General features: G+C 51.3%; 3 protein-coding genes across 3 annotated transcripts; 2 read left to right on the forward strand and 1 right to left on the reverse strand.

Annotated features, from left to right (window-relative positions):
• Positions 1 to 16: 16 nt before the first annotated feature.
• GL50803_0016956 (uncharacterized protein) lies at positions 17 to 2,284 on the forward strand (the record flags this gene model as incomplete). The annotated part of the gene is made up of 1 exon (XM_038045894.1): positions 17 to 2,284. The coding sequence occupies one exon, from the start codon at positions 17 to 19 to the stop codon at positions 2,282 to 2,284; it is 2,268 nt and encodes a 755-aa protein (XP_037901815.1).
• Positions 2,285 to 12,243: 9,959 nt separating this feature from the next.
• Positions 12,244 to 14,145, forward strand: GL50803_00115830 (VSP with INR; the record flags this gene model as incomplete). Its single annotated transcript, XM_001709772.1, has 1 exon — positions 12,244 to 14,145. The coding sequence occupies one exon, from the start codon at positions 12,244 to 12,246 to the stop codon at positions 14,143 to 14,145; it is 1,902 nt and encodes a 633-aa protein (XP_001709824.1).
• Positions 14,146 to 16,958: 2,813 nt separating this feature from the next.
• GL50803_00115831 (VSP with INR) lies at positions 16,959 to 18,860 on the reverse strand (the record flags this gene model as incomplete). The annotated part of the gene is made up of 1 exon (XM_001709773.1): positions 16,959 to 18,860. The coding sequence occupies one exon, from the start codon at positions 18,858 to 18,860 to the stop codon at positions 16,959 to 16,961; it is 1,902 nt and encodes a 633-aa protein (XP_001709825.1).
• Positions 18,861 to 19,478: the final 618 nt, after the last annotated feature.

Below are 19,478 nucleotides of genomic sequence, written 5' to 3' on the forward strand. Positions count from 1 at the left end.
TCATCTTCTGCTCCTTATGGAGCTGCTTTTGTTTCTATCAATGCCACCGTGGGTGCTGTTTCTATACACAATTGCCATATACGTGTACACAGGAGCCTTTTATCCGTTGTCAGTAAGGCTTCTAATGCTATTACTATCACAGTTGCTGGGGCTTCACCTCGAAACTATGCGTCCACTGGCACCTACGCTCAACGACAGTGTACTCTCCTTTTACAGCGGATTTTTATATGTCTGTGCATACGCTTCTTTGTGGACATGTCTTTATGATCAAGCCTCAACCTACTTTTACTACAACGCCATTATAAGCTATTTTCTTCTAGGCCCAGATAGATTTATTAACCAAGTAGCCCGGGGTGTTATCTATCCAGATCTCTCTACAGAGGAGTCGTCAAAAGAATTGAATGCAATCCCTAACACTAACAGATTGCAACAGAAGTATACCATTTTGCACTTTGTAGAGTTTTTTCTATCTTGGCTGATACTTTATCTCTTTGGCCACGAGGCCAAATTTTTTATCTTCACTGCATACTGCCTATTGGTTAGCGCCTCAATGCTCGTGTTTGATGGCTTAGAGACCGAAAGGTCTGTCTGTGCAATCTCGCTTCCTGTTACGCTTGTGCAGGCGAAAGAGCTACCGATGTATACCTTCTTTCCATGTGCATTAGTGCTTCTTTATGGCATCGTCAGACAATATTCAGCTTCTGAGGATCCTACTACTCATTCTGCATACCTATTCGATGACGCTCTTGGGCGTGTTCCTGATCTCTGTAAGGAAATGCTTTCGTTGACAAAGAAGCAAGAAAAAAATGATGTTGTGTTAAAGCTGATGAACGTTTGTGCAGCCCTTCTGTATAGTACCAGTACAGAGCAGCTTATGGCTTGGGCAGCAAATATACTATCCATCGAATTAAACTGCCCCCTAATGCTGATTAACGATAATGCAGTCCATGTGGGTAGACTCACTATTAAGCAAGCCGATGTAGACGCCATATGCAGACACATACGCAATGACAGTCGCGCAACGAAGCCCTATAAGATGGTTGCTCAGTCATCAGTGGACCATACGTGCCGTATGTACAATCATTTGCGGTTGGGGAAGTTTTATGCATACATTGGAGGCCGCTCTACAATAGTAGCCTTCATTCAGCCTGAAAGACTCCATGATTTTATGGAGATAGCATCTCGTGTTGAATCCTATCTTCAGCACTGTCGAACCTTCTTCGCAGATTGCAGTAAGGCAGCCAACACTATCCTGAATGGGTATTTACAACTGGCGGAAATGGAGGCTTCGTGGCGGAGTCTGCTTGATACATCAAGGCGGCCCTTCTATACGTTTTGGACCATGTACCGCGACAGAATACTATCTTTACGTGGAGACTCAACTAATAAAAAGTCTTTGACCCGTGAACTGTTGCTTTGGTCAACGTACTTGTGCATCGTTTCCGACATGTTTCGTCTAGAGCCAGTGGGTGGAACACATTACGAGTTCCAACGAAAAAGAGAGGCTCCTCTTGCCCTCTACCTATTGGAAATATATGGTAGCCGCATATTAAATGCAGACTGTCAAATTGTGGCCAGCAAGAGGGTGCAGCAAAGATTTGGCCTTTTCCAGTTCTTCACAAGTAACGGCATAAATGATCAGGCTGTGCTAGCCGATATGCTGCGGATGGACATGGCCATCTATCATGCTATTATGGCATATATCTCAAGCTCCTTTGTACTTCAACCTTTTCACGATTCCTTTAGGTGTAAGATTGCCCGTGGATCACTCTTCCGGAAGCTTGAGCTCTCCGATCTTCTTGCGTACTATCGGAACAATAACTTCACTAATGGAAAAACGCGCAAGGTGGAGAGCTGTTCGGAACTCGTAAGTTACATCGATGAGCTAACAAATGAAATAATCCTAATCAGCAGCCAGTGCATCCTTAACTTTTGTGCGTGGTTCAGTGTAACAATTGATCTTCCCATCAGTAAGCTACACGTGCTGGACATCGTCGACGGTACAACGAAGGCAGAATCCTCTCAACAGAGACGGAGTATTATGCATAGCTTACAATATCGCAGTAAAGAGCAAACAGGAGCAGCCTCTTCACATTCTTTATTCACGGATACGTGCAGTAGTCCGGGAACCTATGGAATGGTCCTTCTAGACAATAAAAACATCTCTGCCCGTGCATTCCTCAGTGCAATCCACATATTGAATCTTATAGTTTGCTTTCACGATGTCTCTGAGTGCTGCATCTATATACCTGACTATGCTGCTGGACAAACCAGCATCCTCTGATGAAGAGTGTGGACACGCGAGAAGTTGATTTAGTAGGGTTTGCTTAAGCAAGTAAAGTAGATTATCTTAGCAACGTTTAAGTTTACTCTGTTTCATCAAGGTTGGTTTGCCAACTGCTGTCCAAGCAAGTCCCACACGGGCCGCTCCGCTCTGGGCAAAGCCCGGAATCAGACTCTGAAAGCTGGATTCCATCCATCTCCGGCGGGAGAAGAAGATGTTGTGTTCCTTCCCCCGGTGGCCATCGCTTGCTTCCACGGTGCCTTCCAGGACGTCCCATCCTCTGGCCCGTCGGGGTCAACTACCGTCTGGCACTAGTGGGCACCTACTATCTCAGGACCTTGCATTAGTTGCGGTGACCTGACCTTGGGAGTAGTCTAGCCTCCACAGAATCCAGGGTTCTGGTACTCCATGACAAAGATGGGATACGCTATGACTTCGGGTGTCTACCTCGTTCCTTGGGGTGCCTCTTCGTCTCCTCGTGGATTATACCATCAGTCTCGAGTATGATTGGAGGGTCTGCTCCCCGTGCGCCTCTATCTTGGAGTTGTGGTACGCGTTTGTGGATGCCACGGACAGCTCCCATGTGTTGTGTCGGGGGAGAAGTATGGCCCTCTGCTCATGGATCACAGTGCACTCTTGCAGGTGCTCCGTCACCCAGCACGAGACCGTGTCGGCGCATCATTCTATGCAGTGCGTCTGGCTCGGCTGACGTGTGGGCTGGTCCATCTGCACAGCACACTTGGGGTGATGCTTCGGTCTGTCGAGGCGTCAGTCCAGGGCCACCTCTCCGAGGGGCGTCATCCGAAGCACCAAGAGCGATCAGGACCGGTTCACCGTCAGGTCGTCTCGCTTAGTGTCCGCCTACTCGAGGGTGTCAGGCACTGCCAGCTGTTGTAGCAGACGCCCGGCAGGTGGCCCAGGCCGCCACCGCTCTTCGGTGCGGTCATGTGTTCAATTTGCCTCCGTCAGCCAAGCACCCCAAGGGCCTCATCTCTTGTCAAGGGATTCATATGAATCACGTGTGGGTCCATCTCGACAAGCGTGGCGAGTGATCGGCGCCATTGCCAGCTTCAAACGCTCATCTGCACTCGCTATCGCCTTGAGGGAAGAAGCATTCTCCTTTGTCACCAAAATGGGACAACATCTGAACCTCGATTCCCTGACTTCAGATGATGAACAAGCAGGGAAGTTCTTTGCATGGCACTTGCATGAGGGATTTGCTCGGACAGCAGTTACAGCGTCTGGCTGCATGTTTCTCTTACAAGCCTGGTAATTGACTAGGCTTGCTTTACAGTCGCGGAGACACTGCTGCGTCTCTCTGAGTCTTTTAGAGAGACGATCCAGTTTAGTGTAGAAGAGCGAACGCGACCCAGTCCCGTTCCTACCTGCTGCTCTACGGTCTGCTGCCGCTACTTGTTGTTCTCATTTCCCCTGCTATTGATAGTCGCAATACTCTATGAAGCAATCGCTTACATCCATCCGCAACCCTAGGCGTTACGGCTTGGAAGGCCATGTCACCGTATAAGCTCTATGGAGGGCATTTACTAGCCATGGCAGATGGAGGTCGCTGCTTCTGGAGGCCCTGGTGCATGTCGGGTCAGAAGACGCTGACTCCACTGGCTGCAGGAGCCCCCACTTACTGTGACAGCTTGAACTAGCACCACTTCGAGGACAGAGGATATCTACAGCCCGAGAGGACACTCCTGCAGAGAACAGATTCAGGCATAGTCGCCAACAGATCCTTGATCCGGATAGATGAGAGCAGATACCCAATTAGTAAGGCTTTGACTAAGCTACGCAGAATCGCATCCTTCAACACCAGACTCTGACACACGAAGTCTAAGGCAGACCATAGGTACATAGCAGACGGGTAGAAACCTGCTTCGTAGTGTGTGGAGGCTTTGATGAGGCAATCGCGGGCTTAATGAAGGCCGGGACCGGTAGCTCTAACAGACAGTTCCCCAGCTTTGGAATACTTGCGATCACCATAGAGTCAATACAGTGAGTTATCTGCAGTAACAAACTTGTGGGGATAAGAGCAGAGTTCCACCAAACTAGTTAGACACTAATGGATCCTAGCGCGAACTCGCAGTATAGGGACTTGCAGAAGGCACCGCGTTCTACTCATCTGAGTAAGACGGCCAAATGAGTGGACCCATAGTGCAAAGACCACGAGGCCAAGGGCTCCTCCATAGCCTCAGAAGCTAACATCACAAGAGTCACACTGGCTGCGGAGTGCTTTCTGATCCACTGAGGCTTAGCGGCATGGCTTCAGTTCCTAGTACGGCCAGACAGGCTTGAGACACGAGATACTCTGTCTGCTGCAAAGCACACCTTCTGGCAGCGACTCTGGTCTATCGAGTAACTCTCGCATAGAGGAGGCAGATGGCTCTGAAGCGTCACTGCTCGCCTGATAGCTCTGAGTCATGGCAGAGGAAGCTGTTTATGAGAATGCACCCCTAGTGTGTAGATCCACATTTTCGTGCGACGTGAGAAGACGCTCCTGGATTGATCTGTCATGCCTCTGTCTGCTCTAGCAAAAAGTAACCCAGCGTATGCACTAGTGATCTATGTCGCCATGGCATCTGTAGCTAACTAGCCAACGAGACAATCACTAGAGGAACCCTCGCACACTTATGAGCGGAGGTGCAGCCTGAGAGCAATCCTCTGGCCGCTAAGTGATGGAAGAGCAGACATAGCGTTGCTCCGTACAATCACACTCTCTCACCTTAGTAGCTATGTGGGCAGCCCCGGTCTCGTGAAGTCTGTGGATAAGCTGCTTCACCCCATAAAGCATCCAGAATTACTACAGGTGACACCTGCAAAATCTTACTGCGGGAGGCCATGCTCCGCTAGAGACGTGGCTCTGGAAACACATTAGCTGATGGGAGCTCCCCTCTGGCGTTCTTAGCGGCGGTGTCTGTCTACAATAGCTCTTACACCCACTGCCTGTATATGGCCCAACTGTGCCGTATTAGACCCCTGTCTCCACTGAACGGCTGATTCAAGGGCGATTGCCGTTACCAAGATGATACCTTACATTGACTTCTAAGAGCTGTCTTTGCATATATTACGCTGCTTAGTACTGCGCTCAAACGAAGCTTGCTATTGCTCCGCATCTATTGTGGATTGGAAGAGCAGTTAGCACTCTCAGTGGTCCATGTGGTAATCGGAAGCCAGGGAAGTCTAAGTTGAGTGAGAAGCTTGAGAAGCGAGTAGCAGCCCTTATACTCCTCTGCCGGGTGATACAGAGAACTGGCTCGTTCCTTAGCGTCGATAGTTCTTCAGAATGCACGTTTCTTTGTTTGAGACCTGCATGCTTCGGATTGTCCTCTGTTGCCAGCAGAGCAGCCACCGCCCTGTGTGTCTCCTTCAGGCACATGCCCATCTATGACGGCGCCTCCTGCCTCTTCTCTGGAGAGGCATAACCGTCCCAATCCAGACACCTTGCTCTCAGCACGCATCTCGTATCCAGCAGAAGCCAGGGGCTCATCAACCATATTCCATGAGCATCAGCGCTGTGCCGCTATGTTACTTCCTGTTCTTCTTGAGGGGAGTGCTCTGACCATCCCAGTGTCTCTATGATAGAAGAGCTGTGGATCCAGAGATGATTGTTGCTTTCTGGCCCTCTCTTCTGTTCAGTAGACTGCGAGAGCGCCCTTCAGGAGTCGGTCCCCCAACCTTCTGTTCTCTCGGGGAAGTGGTCCTTGGATAGTGCCACTTGGATGATTCTCGAAGCCTCACTGCACGGGTGCTGCTTTACAAACACTCCTGGCTGAAGCTGGACCCGAATCCTCCTAGAGTTACCTGCTGGCCCAGTCCTTGATTGCTATCAGCAGAGGTCTCAACCTTCCAAGGACATCTCGGGGACAATACGTTTGGCCCACGTCAGCGCCACTTCCTGGCAGGGGCATGCAGAAGATCTGCTCCCTCTTGTAGATCCATCATTGGTATCGAGAGCACTGCGCCTGCTATCCTCGCTGGAAGTGTCGGTAGACTGTGCCCCGTATCTATCCCATTGAAGAGTTGGAGGTCCGCCAGGGACAGCGAAGAGGATTTCATCAAAACTCTGATAGTAGATTTGCCATCATGGCAGCCATAACGTAAATAAGGCCACCAGCTGTCTGATCCCTGCAACTTCCGGGGTGAGACGCCAGGAGGCGTGGCTGGTTCAGACTAGTGAGGGCTACTCTTGTCATAGCAGGCTCAGAAAGTAGGGAGCAGATGACGTACCTGATGTCCCTCAACGTACGCATGCAGCCTGGAAACCGTGCTCAAAGCACCGAGGCCTGCAGGGGAGTGGCATCCGAACAGGCCCGACAGTTATGACTGCTTCTGAGGACAAGTCAGCGTGACTAAACGAGAACATGAGAACTCACAGAGACCCTCACAGTTTTGATGTCTGGGAGAACGCGGGGGCTGACCACTCCAAGGTTGTCCATCTCATGAGCTGGTTTCCGATAGCAGGCATAACAAGGAAGTGTCCTCCAGTCATACACAATTTCATGCCAGCTCATCTCAGGGTAAAGCATCCTTGTCTGGCTTGCCAGTCCATCCATGACGGCAGCAGATGTGTCAGCATTCCATATCATCGGCCACTTTGCTGCTGCACAGTCAGAGTACTGCTCGTGGCATTGCTTGCTGATGCTCTGCATAAGGCCATGTTCCCGTGGCAGTGACAGGTGAGTCTCTTCGTATCTGTAGTTCATCACAGGTACGGCTTCTCTTGGGTCTTCCACTTCTACGTCTGTCTGGTATCTCACCTCAATGCGAGTGGCCAGCTGCTGTTATTAGATCTTGCAGTATAACTATTACGCATGTGTGTGTCCATCAAGACTACCATATGAGGCTATACACATCTGGAGTTCTGTTTAGCAGTTATCAGACTCGATATCAAGATGGCACGGGGACAACACTCCCATTGGTCGCCGGGGACATGAATCATCATACAAGCCGCATAGTGCACCAGAGGCAGCACGACGGTGGAGGGCATGCCTGGAGGTAGATGGCGCCTACAGCAAGTGGCATGCTGTCGTTGTCAGTACAACGGGCATAGTGGCTACTGGACCCACACTTTAGCAACCTCAGTCGAAGCAGCTGCACATTGAAGGAACAAGTTATAAGTCTCGCCCGCACTGTTGGGTGGTGCTCTGCCTTGATGCTAACTCAGCGGACCAGCCCTCACATCGGTGACGGGGAGCAGGACACCGCGCTGGTCACGTGATAAGATGCCTTCACACAATATTCTAACTATTCTAAGTCACGTTGGAAAGTGGCTAGCCCTTTTGTACTCCTCCTCTCTGAACGGGACTGGAGACACTTAAGGCCCCTTTTAAAGTCTCAGTATCATGGAACCACTGCCAGGCAACAAACCTTGTACTGTATAGCATGAGAGTCTTTAGGACATATAAAAAGCTGTGCGACCATAGCAACACGTCTTCGTTCACAGGTGCTAGCGGAATCGATGGGCACTAGTGAAGCATATTAGCGGGTAGACGACATACTGATTCAGGCACTCTGCGTGCGGTCATGCCCCACAGCTCTCGTAATGGGCCACGGGCGGCTTGAGGACCGGTGCTCTATGACGGCGCGAGTGTGGAGTGGTGTGCCCAGAGCATCGCCGGACCGATAGCTTCAGCGCGGCATCCAACACGGTACAGCAGGGAGTTCAAGCCAGCTGAGCATTGGACCAGGCCCTGGATGGGAATTGAGGGTTCCTGTGCACGACTGGGCTACTCTCTAGATGGGACAGGGTGCACAGTGAGCTGGGTGGGTGCGATGCTGTAAGGTATCCATAGTCGTGTCGATGCATCTGGTAAGTCCACACTGCCGGACAAGCCAAGAAGACCTGAGGGGTAATGGTGCCGTCTTGTTATCGCTATGCAGTACTTTAGGGCACGTAGCTAAAGATGTATCCCCTGATGGCTGGGAAAAGGGCAGAGCTAAATGAATAGTGACTATGCCCATCATGAGCAGCTCCAGATGCTACCCAATCACTCCCTGGAAGCGCATATATCTCAGATAGGTGACACTACATTCAGAGTAGAAGAGGAAGTTGTGCACTGTCTGACCTGCCATTCAGGACCATGTGCGGATAAAAGGTAGCCCAGCGACTGACGCTCTGCATCACCTCCTCGTCCGCGACTTAAGCAACCAGAAGTCAGCCTCGATATGCAGGACAGGGGCTGCGAGGAGTAAACTCACCACGGGCCCGATTGTCTGACACCAAAAAATCCGGGACGACGACGGCAGCCGCTGTCTCCCTAGGAGGATGTATTATGCACGGTATCGACCTTGGTCCCCTAGACGGATTGTTTGGGGCACTCTGCACTAGCCCTGACTTCTGAGGCATTACAGCCTGTGAATAGCACAAAGTGAGGCAAAAAGATATATAGATGGTGTGTCGCTTTTATGGAGAGGTACTCCAACTTTTAGATGCGCACAGCTGCACCGGGATAGGCAGTTCACCTGGCTTACATTGGTGGCCTGCCCGCCGCCACATTTGTTGCGACAAGAAGCTGCACTTGTCCAATAGATTGAACAAGCATTACAGCGGCTTCTCTGATGATCCATGCATAGCCATGTGCCGTCCTAGTAGGTAGCATAGATACCATAATATCTAACCCATCTGTTGCTAGCAAGGAATAGCAGTTAATCGCACTAGATACCCTTTTAGGCAGGCATACAGTTTCTGTACTTGCACTTCCACCAGTTGTAATGACAAATGTACATTCAGAAAGGTGTTATGGAACGCTCTGCTGCCTTTCAAGGTGAGACCTAGACCTACATATAAAGCTAAAGGCAGAACTCTACACATCAATTGTTATGATATTAGTGTGGTGACCGGTTTGGACTAAGGCACGCTCCTCACCTATCTATGTGCTTGTTTGCATGCTCGCTGCTAGCGTTGGACAGGACTGCGAGAGGGTCTGCCTCGGGCTGCACCCTCTTTATAACACTTACCCCTTGATGACACACCTTAACAAAGGAGGATGTCGGCTAAGTGCGTAGAAGGCTGCCCGTGCATGGCGATTCCTGGAGAACCGGTTCATACAGAGAAGGTAGGGGTGACCAGCGGACCAGTTGGGCAAGGCTGGTGCTAGAGAGGCCAGCTACCGGTCTGGATTGCAATAGGGACACCTGTAGTATCTTTCTGCCCTTCGAGTGTGGAAAGATCGTGAGGCCCGCTGACAAGCTGGACGCTGCTTTTTGATTTTATGCATTTGTAGCAGCATAATATCTATTGGGGTCCACTTCGCTTGAAACCGAGGAAGCTTAAGTTCTCTCCGTATACAGGCAAGGATCATTTGTAGAGGTATACTGCGCAGGCTGGTATCAGTCGGCGTGGTTGCTGTCCGCAGATGTCTCACCTACGTCTTCTCATGGCAGATGATCATCAACAACACTTTTCGGCCACGTGGTGTTCTACAGTGTACCTTCACCTTCGACCAAAGGTTGGCACACGCATTATGTAGTTTAGATTGCTCATCACCCAGGGTGGTATAGTCAGCTCCTGTCCCTTGCTTGTCCATCTCGTGCAACCATTTATTGATGGCCTTTCTAGATCAACAGGTGCCTCCATCGGTCCCACAAAGGAATGTGTCATGCAGGCGGCCACTACAGGTTAGGGTCTTCCTACCAAGGAAAAGGGTCAATCGGTTTACTGCGTGGGGATCCTCTGTGCGTCTCATATAGGCCTGACAGCCCTTGTGCCCCAGTATCTCCTCGCAAGCCGCTGTTTGGAGTCCACATGCATATGATTAGCACCACGCATTTGGTTTCAACAAACTATTTAGGGCGTTAGACCCTTTGCACTGCACACTGAGTATGCTCAGCGTGGGAGGTACACAATCAGCATTGGTCTTCTCGGCTTATTGTATGTATAATATTACTGTTGCTTCGTATTCAACTAGTGGTCCAGCTCATGACCTTGAGCGCAGATGATGGCCCGTCAACGGGTATTAGCGGCGATCGTGGCACGTACTTCCACTAGGGCACGGCCTCCTGGGTAGGGGCATAAGTGGACTTCTGTTATTCTGCGGGTTTGCTGCTCCCTCGGATAGCAAAGATTGGAGTAGCCCAGACTAGCATTGATCATCTCCGAGTCTCCATCTGTCCTCGTTGTCTGAGGTAGGCTTGATTTCATAAACTGGAAGGCACTGCACTGTACTCTGGATCTGCGAAATTCAATTAGGCAGGGCTGCTATCTCGGTGACTGCACTGATGTAGCCTCACACCCCGTAGGACCTACAGGGAGCATCACAACCCAATGGAACCCTTTATTTATCTAATGCAAGTTGTAGCTGTGACCTCATAAGCGCAGGACGTTCTAGAATAACCGGTCAACTACAGAGTTCGTCCATTCATGTAGAGCCAGCAGATAGAGAGTGATATCAGTCTCGTCGATCGTCTAAAACGCACACCAGTCAAGTCTCACAGGCGAGCAAGCCCCACCTACCCCGTAGCAATAAGCATCGGTGGGTGTCCCTCATAACGATAAGTAGACAGGCTTTCAACGGTCACGGCACTCGCTTTCCTGTTGAAGGCCTTCCAGTCACTGACCTAGGTCAGCCTCCTACAAGATCCGTGGCGGAATTGTATCAGAAATGCATGTTTATGGGACTCCCAGCTCAAGGTGTATGCTGCCGGATCCCACTTTCCATACCAGTCTGTATACAGCGGTGTTCTGGCCTCTAATGAAACTACACTGGAGATCACATAAAATATAATGCCCCAGTCGGGTATTATCAGACTCCTATAGCTATGCAATGAGGTCTGCTTTTCGCATTACGCATCAGAGAAGTATGTTGGGCTGTAGTGGTGCAATACCTCGTATGATATGGTTCGTGAGCCCAGAGATAAGATGCTTGTATCAGTCGATCTGTTTACCTAGGGCCAACCATAAGTTAGACTAACGGTGACAATCAGACTCTGCTCGACTCCCTAACAGCAGATAGAGATCCGACTACCCTAGTACCTTACCTGAGACCACAGGGACGCTGATTACGGGTCTGATTAATAGCTGGCGGAGCGACACGACAGGCCTAAGTTTTTTCTGCCGAAGTAGCCCACCACAAGAAACTCTTTGTCGTTCATACCAACAAATTCAGGTGCTGCGAGCAATCATGGTTCTACTACTGCTACAATGGACAGCACCAGGATGATCCAAAAGGGGTAATGAAAGTCCTGGTTTCTTAGCTTAGGAGACAGCGCGGTTTGGGCAGTGCTTCTTGTCCAAATGTAGAAGTGTTGGCCTGCGTTTCCTGAACTCTAATTGAGTCCTTGTCATGCGGTAAGGTATCCTAAAATATCCACTACAAAAAGCGAAAAATAGCGCCGTCCACGCCCAACAAACCAAGACGTCTCACGGGCTAATCTACGCTGGTTCATATCTTCCATGGACCCTAGCGACCACACCGATCTTCTCCTAGAATCTCACAGGAGCTCGTCTTTGAGTGCAGCTCTCCTACGACAGTCAGTGGTCGTGGACATTATATGGTGGAGGAGAATGCTACAGGGGCTGAGAAGAGAGTGCTGGCAAACGGGGGTCCGCAGGGATCCGACCCGCGCAAAGAAGGCGCAGGGGGCTGGCTCCTCAAGGATGCAGAGGCGCCAGGAAGGGAGCCGGTAGCGAACATGGTGCACAGCGGGAACACCCGGACCATCCTCAGATTAATGGCAGGACAGAGGAGCTGCAGGCGCATGGGGCAGCATCACCGCTTGTTTTTGGATTTTCTGTTTCCCTGTGTGTTGCGTAAGGGGTTTCAGAGAAGGCGGGGAGTGTTGGGCTGTGTACAGCGGACGTACTTGGCACTCAATGAATTCCTATTTATTAAACAAAGTATCGTAGGGGACAGATCTTTTTGGATTGTCTGGCATAACATATAATCAGGTAGGGCGTTTTAGCTTTGGATATATTTACTAGTAGATTCTTACTTCTAATAAACTAATGAGCCTCAATGTTGTTAATAGTATTCTATCTTGTGCTGAGTGCTCTTGCGGCAAATTGTGAAACAGAAGGCAATAAAAGCAATTGTGACAGCGGTCGCTGTGAAATGGTTGGCATTGTTGAAGTCTGTACTCAGTGCAAGACAAATGGACACGTCCCTATTGACGGAGTATGTACGCCAAAGAACGAAGCAGATGCTAATTGTAAGAAGGATGGAGGGAGTCCATTAGATCAAGACGCTAAGATCTGCGGGCAGTGTGCTCAAGGATACTTCCTTCATAAAGGTGGATGCTATGCAATTGGTGGAAACGTTGGACGCATCATCTGTAATGATCCTACTCCTACACTCAAAGGGCGCAATTCTGTTGAGGGTGTTTGCTCAGCGTGCAATTCTACCAGTGGATTCTTTAAGAATCCTGCCAATGTAGCTAATAAGGATTCGTGCATAGCATGTGATGATACAACTGGTGATAGTGGCAATGTAGGTTTGGAAGGATGCGCCACTTGCCAACATTCTGGTTCGGGAGCAGCCACATGCTTAACATGTAAAGATGGATACTATGATAATAATCCAAGTCAGGATACTGTTACATGTGCATCATGTACGGATGACTGTAAGACTTGCATAGATACTGGAAATGCTAAATGCACATCTTGTCAGACAAAATATTTAAAAATTACGGACCCTAATGGTGTGTTTGGGGAATGCGTTGATGAAAACACATGCAAACAGCCAGGAACCCACTTTCCGATAACAACTACAGATAACATAAAGGTATGTGCTCTTTGTAGCGATGCGGAGAATAAGGGCGTAGTTGGCTGTGCTAAATGTACCTCGACCCCAGCAAGTGATTCCGGCAATGCAATCATTGTTAAATGCATAGAATGCACAACGCCAGATACCACCAAACCCAACTTTGCCGGGACAGGGTGCTTTGCTTGTTCTGCAACAGATTGCTCTAATTGCAGTGCAGATAATGTTTGCGAAAAATGTGGGAAAGGAAAGAAGCTGAGCCCTTTAAAGGATAGTTGTTTAGATAGTTGCCCTGCTGGCACGCACAACAAGGATAACGTTTGTGTCCCTTGCCACACATCTTGTGCAGAATGTGCAAGTGATTCTGTGGGAGAAAGCTCATGTACAGCTTGCTATCCTGGATTTGCATTGCGCAAAGGCGAGGACGAGGCTACCGGGGCATGTATTCCAGAATGCACGGGAAAGTACGCAGAAAACTGTGAAGCTGGCCAGTGCACAGCCATCGTTGGAGGCTCCAAGTACTGCAGCAAGTGCAAGGCTGGATACGTTCCAGTGGACGGCGTCTGTGTGTCGACAACAGCAAGGACGCCGACTGGATGCACGCCAAATGATAACAATGATGGAACATGTAAGGAATGCACAACCACATACTTCCTGCAGTCTGGCGGGTGTTACAATGCACAGACATTTCCGGGCAAATTGCTATGCACAGCGGCCACTGGCAACGGGCAGTGTCAGACATGTGCAGCCAGTGGACAAAGCCCAGCTGGAGGAAAATGTCCGGAATGTTCTGAGGGCTGTGCAAAGTGTACTGACTCTAACACTTGTAACGAATGCTTTTCAGGATATTACAAAGGTGCTGGTAATAAATGCTTTAAATGTACCGATGGTGACAAGGCTAACTCTGATGCAATAACTGGTGTAGAGAACTGCGTAAGCTGCGCGCCTCCAATTAGTGGCAATGGTGGCTCTGTCATCTGCTACGTCAAGACGGATGGCACTGGCGGTGGTGATAATGATAACAACACCGGCGGAAGCACGAACAAGAGCGGCCTTTCCACGGGCGCCATCGCAGGCATCGCTGTGGCTGCTGTCATCGTTGTAGGAGGCCTTGTGGGCTTCCTCTGCTGGTGGTTCATCTGCAGAGGAAAGGCGTAGATGTACTTAGGTAGTAAACACGTTACTTTATGTAGCTTATGTAGATGTGCTGCTGGAGCTATCTGAGCACGGCCCAGGGATCATGTGGGTGGGCCCGTTCCTTCCTGTCCAGTCCTGAGACGACTGTCGGTCATGGATAACATGACGGAGAGTCCTCTCCAGTGATATATTCAGAGTCTGGGCATTCCTCGGCCACTTCGCAGGGGTATGCTCTGTCTGGATATCCATACCGATCTGCCTTGGATTCGGGCCTTTTTGTAGACTCTCTGCTCTACCAATGGCGCCTCTCCTTAGTCTCTCTTCACGGTGGGTGAGGCCCGGGTCGCTGTCTTTTTTAGATGCCCCGTCTGTCAGGGGCTGCCACCGGGCTCTCCGCTGGCTGGGCCCCTCGGTGTCCGGGCAGCTGTGGTTCTGGGTCAGCGCTCCCACGGTCACGGTCACGTAGGTTCCATAGCGGGCCGGCTGGTGGGGAGGCCGGGGTTGCTGGGGCGGTGAGGGCTGCTGGGACCGGGTGGGGTGGTGAGGTGGGGGGTGTCTGTATGTGCCCCTGGGTCCGGTGAACTGGGGTGATCGCAGCTGTGGTGACTGGGGGCTGTCCATCTGTGACTCACCCCTCTGTGGACTCGTGGTCTGTGAGTGCCTCCACCCAGACAGCACCCCAGGAGCCGGAGAGTGGTGCCAGCCTAGCTGCCCTCCCTCCTCGGTGCCTCCCAGTGCAGACTCACCGGAGGCCACTACCCTGTCAGCCACCCAAAGGAGCCGTGCACACCGGGACAGAGAGGATGACCAAGGGGGTCAAGCAGCCCTGCCACGAGGGTGCACAGCAACCAGCATGAGATGTAGGGTCTGCTCGAGCGATGTAGTGGCAGACGACTCCCTCTGACAGCGACCCTGGTGACTGCACTGGTCTGCTCTCGAGGCTGAGTGACAGTGTGCACAGATGGACATGAGTGCAGGAGGACCGTCCACACACGGACAGACTGTGTGGACCCAGAGAGGACTGGAGTCTGCTCGGGACACGCTGACTGTGTGCCCATACGAGAGTGCCAGGCAACTACTCAAGCACCGAGAGGCAGGTACAGACACGGGCACTAGAGATCCCCAGCCAGACACATTGCTATGCTCATCCACAGGGGCATCAGAGGGCCAGGTGGAGTCACCCTCACAGTTAGGGCCTGATAGGAAGCCAGAGGACTCAAACACTACAGCAGAGCAGGCCCAGAGGAGGCACACTCCAGGCAGGTGAGCAGTGGCAGAGCCTTGATAGCTGCCATCCACCCCCATGACACCCAGGCAGGCACCAGACTCCGAAGACTCGCTGGCCTCGACTGATGACCCGAGGGGGCAGCAGCCAGAGGAGCGAGGAGGCCTTCGGACGCCACAAGAGGCCGGCTGTCCAGCAGGCGATGAGGCAGACAGGTGACCTCTGAGCACCACACAGGCACAGAGCCGACCATCATGAGTGATGCCCGATCACAGAGATGACCACGAGCGCCCTCCACCGCACTCTGGGGGGCTGTCGATCATCCCACTGCCTCTCATAGCAGACCTCCTTGGGGGCAGTGCAGTGGGTCCCAGCTCATACAGGAGGGTGTGTGCCCCCCTCAGTATAGGATGCCCCGACTCTTCCCGAGGGGTCATCAGAGCCACGAGGAGGGGTCAAGGTCCTGGTGGATCATATCGGGAACTCCCGAGGGCACAGCAGGTGAGGTGTGGGTGACCCTCAGCGTGCTCCTCTCTGCATGGTAGAGCATCCTGAGACCAAGGAAGCTCACCCCTGCCTACGGATGATACACAGCGCTCCACAACAAGGACCCACAAGGAGCAGCACAGCTGACCACGGGGGCAGTGCAGCCACCCGGTACCCCACCATGCCAGTCTTCTGGGCCATCACACTAGAGGCCTGAGAGAACCCCATCCCATCCACAGGGTCATCCACACCCCTGCTGGCCCGAGGTGAACTGCACCCATCGAGGCACTGGACAGGGCATGCTGGGGGCCCAGCAGATCCACACAGAGCATCAGCACAGAGCATCAGCGAGTAGCAGGAGAGGCTGCGATGGCCTGCCTCAGCCCTCACGCACCAGCCAGACAGAGCAGTACTGCCTGAGGCATGCAGGGGCCAAGGGAGGCGCTCAGTCAGGGGACACGACACGATCGTCGGTGCCTCTGTCTCAGGAGTACAACGAAGGCTGAAGAGCAGACACAGTCACCTTGGCAAACAGAACGGGGATCACCCACCACCCCAATGGCCCACCGGACCCAGGGGCACATACAGACACCCCCCACCTCACCACCCCACCCGGTCCCAGCAGCCCTCACCGCCCCAGCAACCCCGGCCTCCCCACCAGCCGGCCCGCTATGGAACCTACGTGACCGTGACCGTGGGAGCGCTGACCCAGAACCACAGCTGCCCGGACACCGAGGGGCCCAGCCAGCGGAGAGCCCGGTGGCAGCCCCTGACAGACGGGGCATCTAAAAAAGACAGCGACCCGGGCCTCACCCACCGTGAAGAGAGACTAAGGAGAGGCGCCATTGGTAGAGCAGAGAGTCTACAAAAAGGCCCGAATCCAAGGCAGATCGGTATGGATATCCAGACAGAGCATACCCCTGCGAAGTGGCCGAGGAATGCCCAGACTCTGAATATATCACTGGAGAGGACTCTCCGTCATGTTATCCATGACCGACAGTCGTCTCAGGACTGGACAGGAAGGAACGGGCCCACCCACATGATCCCTGGGCCGTGCTCAGATAGCTCCAGCAGCACATCTACATAAGCTACATAAAGTAACGTGTTTACTACCTAAGTACATCTACGCCTTTCCTCTGCAGATGAACCACCAGCAGAGGAAGCCCACAAGGCCTCCTACAACGATGACAGCAGCCACAGCGATGCCTGCGATGGCGCCCGTGGAAAGGCCGCTCTTGTTCGTGCTTCCGCCGGTGTTGTTATCATTATCACCACCGCCAGTGCCATCCGTCTTGACGTAGCAGATGACAGAGCCACCATTGCCACTAATTGGAGGCGCGCAGCTTACGCAGTTCTCTACACCAGTTATTGCATCAGAGTTAGCCTTGTCACCATCGGTACATTTAAAGCATTTATTACCAGCACCTTTGTAATATCCTGAAAAGCATTCGTTACAAGTGTTAGAGTCAGTACACTTTGCACAGCCCTCAGAACATTCCGGACATTTTCCTCCAGCTGGGCTTTGTCCACTGGCTGCACATGTCTGACACTGCCCGTTGCCAGTGGCCGCTGTGCATAGCAATTTGCCCGGAAATGTCTGTGCATTGTAACACCCGCCAGACTGCAGGAAGTATGTGGTTGTGCATTCCTTACATGTTCCATCATTGTTATCATTTGGCGTGCATCCAGTCGGCGTCCTTGCTGTTGTCGACACACAGACGCCGTCCACTGGAACGTATCCAGCCTTGCACTTGCTGCAGTACTTGGAGCCTCCAACGATGGCTGTGCACTGGCCAGCTTCACAGTTTTCTGCGTACTTTCCCGTGCATTCTGGAATACATGCCCCGGTAGCCTCGTCCTCGCCTTTGCGCAATGCAAATCCAGGATAGCAAGCTGTACATGAGCTTTCTCCCACAGAATCACTTGCACATTCTGCACAAGATGTGTGGCAAGGGACACAAACGTTATCCTTGTTGTGCGTGCCAGCAGGGCAACTATCTAAACAACTATCCTTTAAAGGGCTCAGCTTCTTTCCTTTCCCACATTTTTCGCAAACATTATCTGCACTGCAATTAGAGCAATCTGTTGCAGAACAAGCAAAGCACCCTGTCCCGGCAAAGTTGGGTTTGGTGGTATCTGGCGTTGTGCATTCTATGCATTTAACAATGATTGCATTGCCGGAATCACTTGCTGGGGTCGAGGTACATTTAGCACAGCCAACTACGCCCTTATTCTCCGCATCGCTACAAAGAGCACATACCTTTATGTTATCTGTAGTTGTTATCGGAAAGTGGGTTCCTGGCTGTTTGCATGTGTTTTCATCAACGCATTCCCCAAACACACCATTAGGGTCCGTAATTTTTAAATATTTTGTCTGACAAGATGTGCATTTAGCATTTCCAGTATCTATGCAAGTCTTACAGTCATCCGTACATGATGCACATGTAACAGTATCCTGACTTGGATTATTATCATAGTATCCATCTTTACATGTTAAGCATGTGGCTGCTCCCGAACCAGAATGTTGGCAAGTGGCGCATCCTTCCAAACCTACATTGCCACTATCACCAGTTGTATCATCACATGCTATGCACGAATCCTTATTAGCTACATTGGCAGGATTCTTAAAGAATCCACTGGTAGAATTGCACGCTGAGCAAACACCCTCAACAGAATTGCGCCCTTTGAGTGTAGGAGTAGGATCATTACAGATGATGCGTCCAACGTTTCCACCAATTGCATAGCATCCACCTTTATGAAGGAAGTATCCTTGAGCACACTGCCCGCAGATCTTAGCGTCTTGATCTAATGGACTCCCTCCATCCTTCTTACAATTAGCATCTGCTTCGTTCTTTGGCGTACATACTCCGTCAATAGGGACGTGTCCATTTGTCTTGCACTGAGTACAGACTTCAACAATGCCAACCATTTCACAGCGACCGCTGTCACAATTGCTTTTATTGCCTTCTGTTTCACAATTTGCCGCAAGAGCACTCAGCACAAGATAGAATACTATTAACAACATTGAGGCTCATTAGTTTATTAGAAGTAAGAATCTACTAGTAAATATATCCAAAGCTAAAACGCCCTACCTGATTATATGTTATGCCAGACAATCCAAAAAGATCTGTCCCCTACGATACTTTGTTTAATAAATAGGAATTCATTGAGTGCCAAGTACGTCCGCTGTACACAGCCCAACACTCCCCGCCTTCTCTGAAACCCCTTACGCAACACACAGGGAAACAGAAAATCCAAAAACAAGCGGTGATGCTGCCCCATGCGCCTGCAGCTCCTCTGTCCTGCCATTAATCTGAGGATGGTCCGGGTGTTCCCGCTGTGCACCATGTTCGCTACCGGCTCCCTTCCTGGCGCCTCTGCATCCTTGAGGAGCCAGCCCCCTGCGCCTTCTTTGCGCGGGTCGGATCCCTGCGGACCCCCGTTTGCCAGCACTCTCTTCTCAGCCCCTGTAGCATTCTCCTCCACCATATAATGTCCACGACCACTGACTGTCGTAGGAGAGCTGCACTCAAAGACGAGCTCCTGTGAGATTCTAGGAGAAGATCGGTGTGGTCGCTAGGGTCCATGGAAGATATGAACCAGCGTAGATTAGCCCGTGAGACGTCTTGGTTTGTTGGGCGTG

The sequence above is a fragment of the Giardia intestinalis genome, chromosome 3 (assembly GCF_000002435.2).
Source record: "Giardia intestinalis strain WB C6 chromosome 3, whole genome shotgun sequence".
NCBI lineage: Eukaryota > Fornicata > Diplomonadida > Hexamitidae > Giardia > Giardia duodenalis.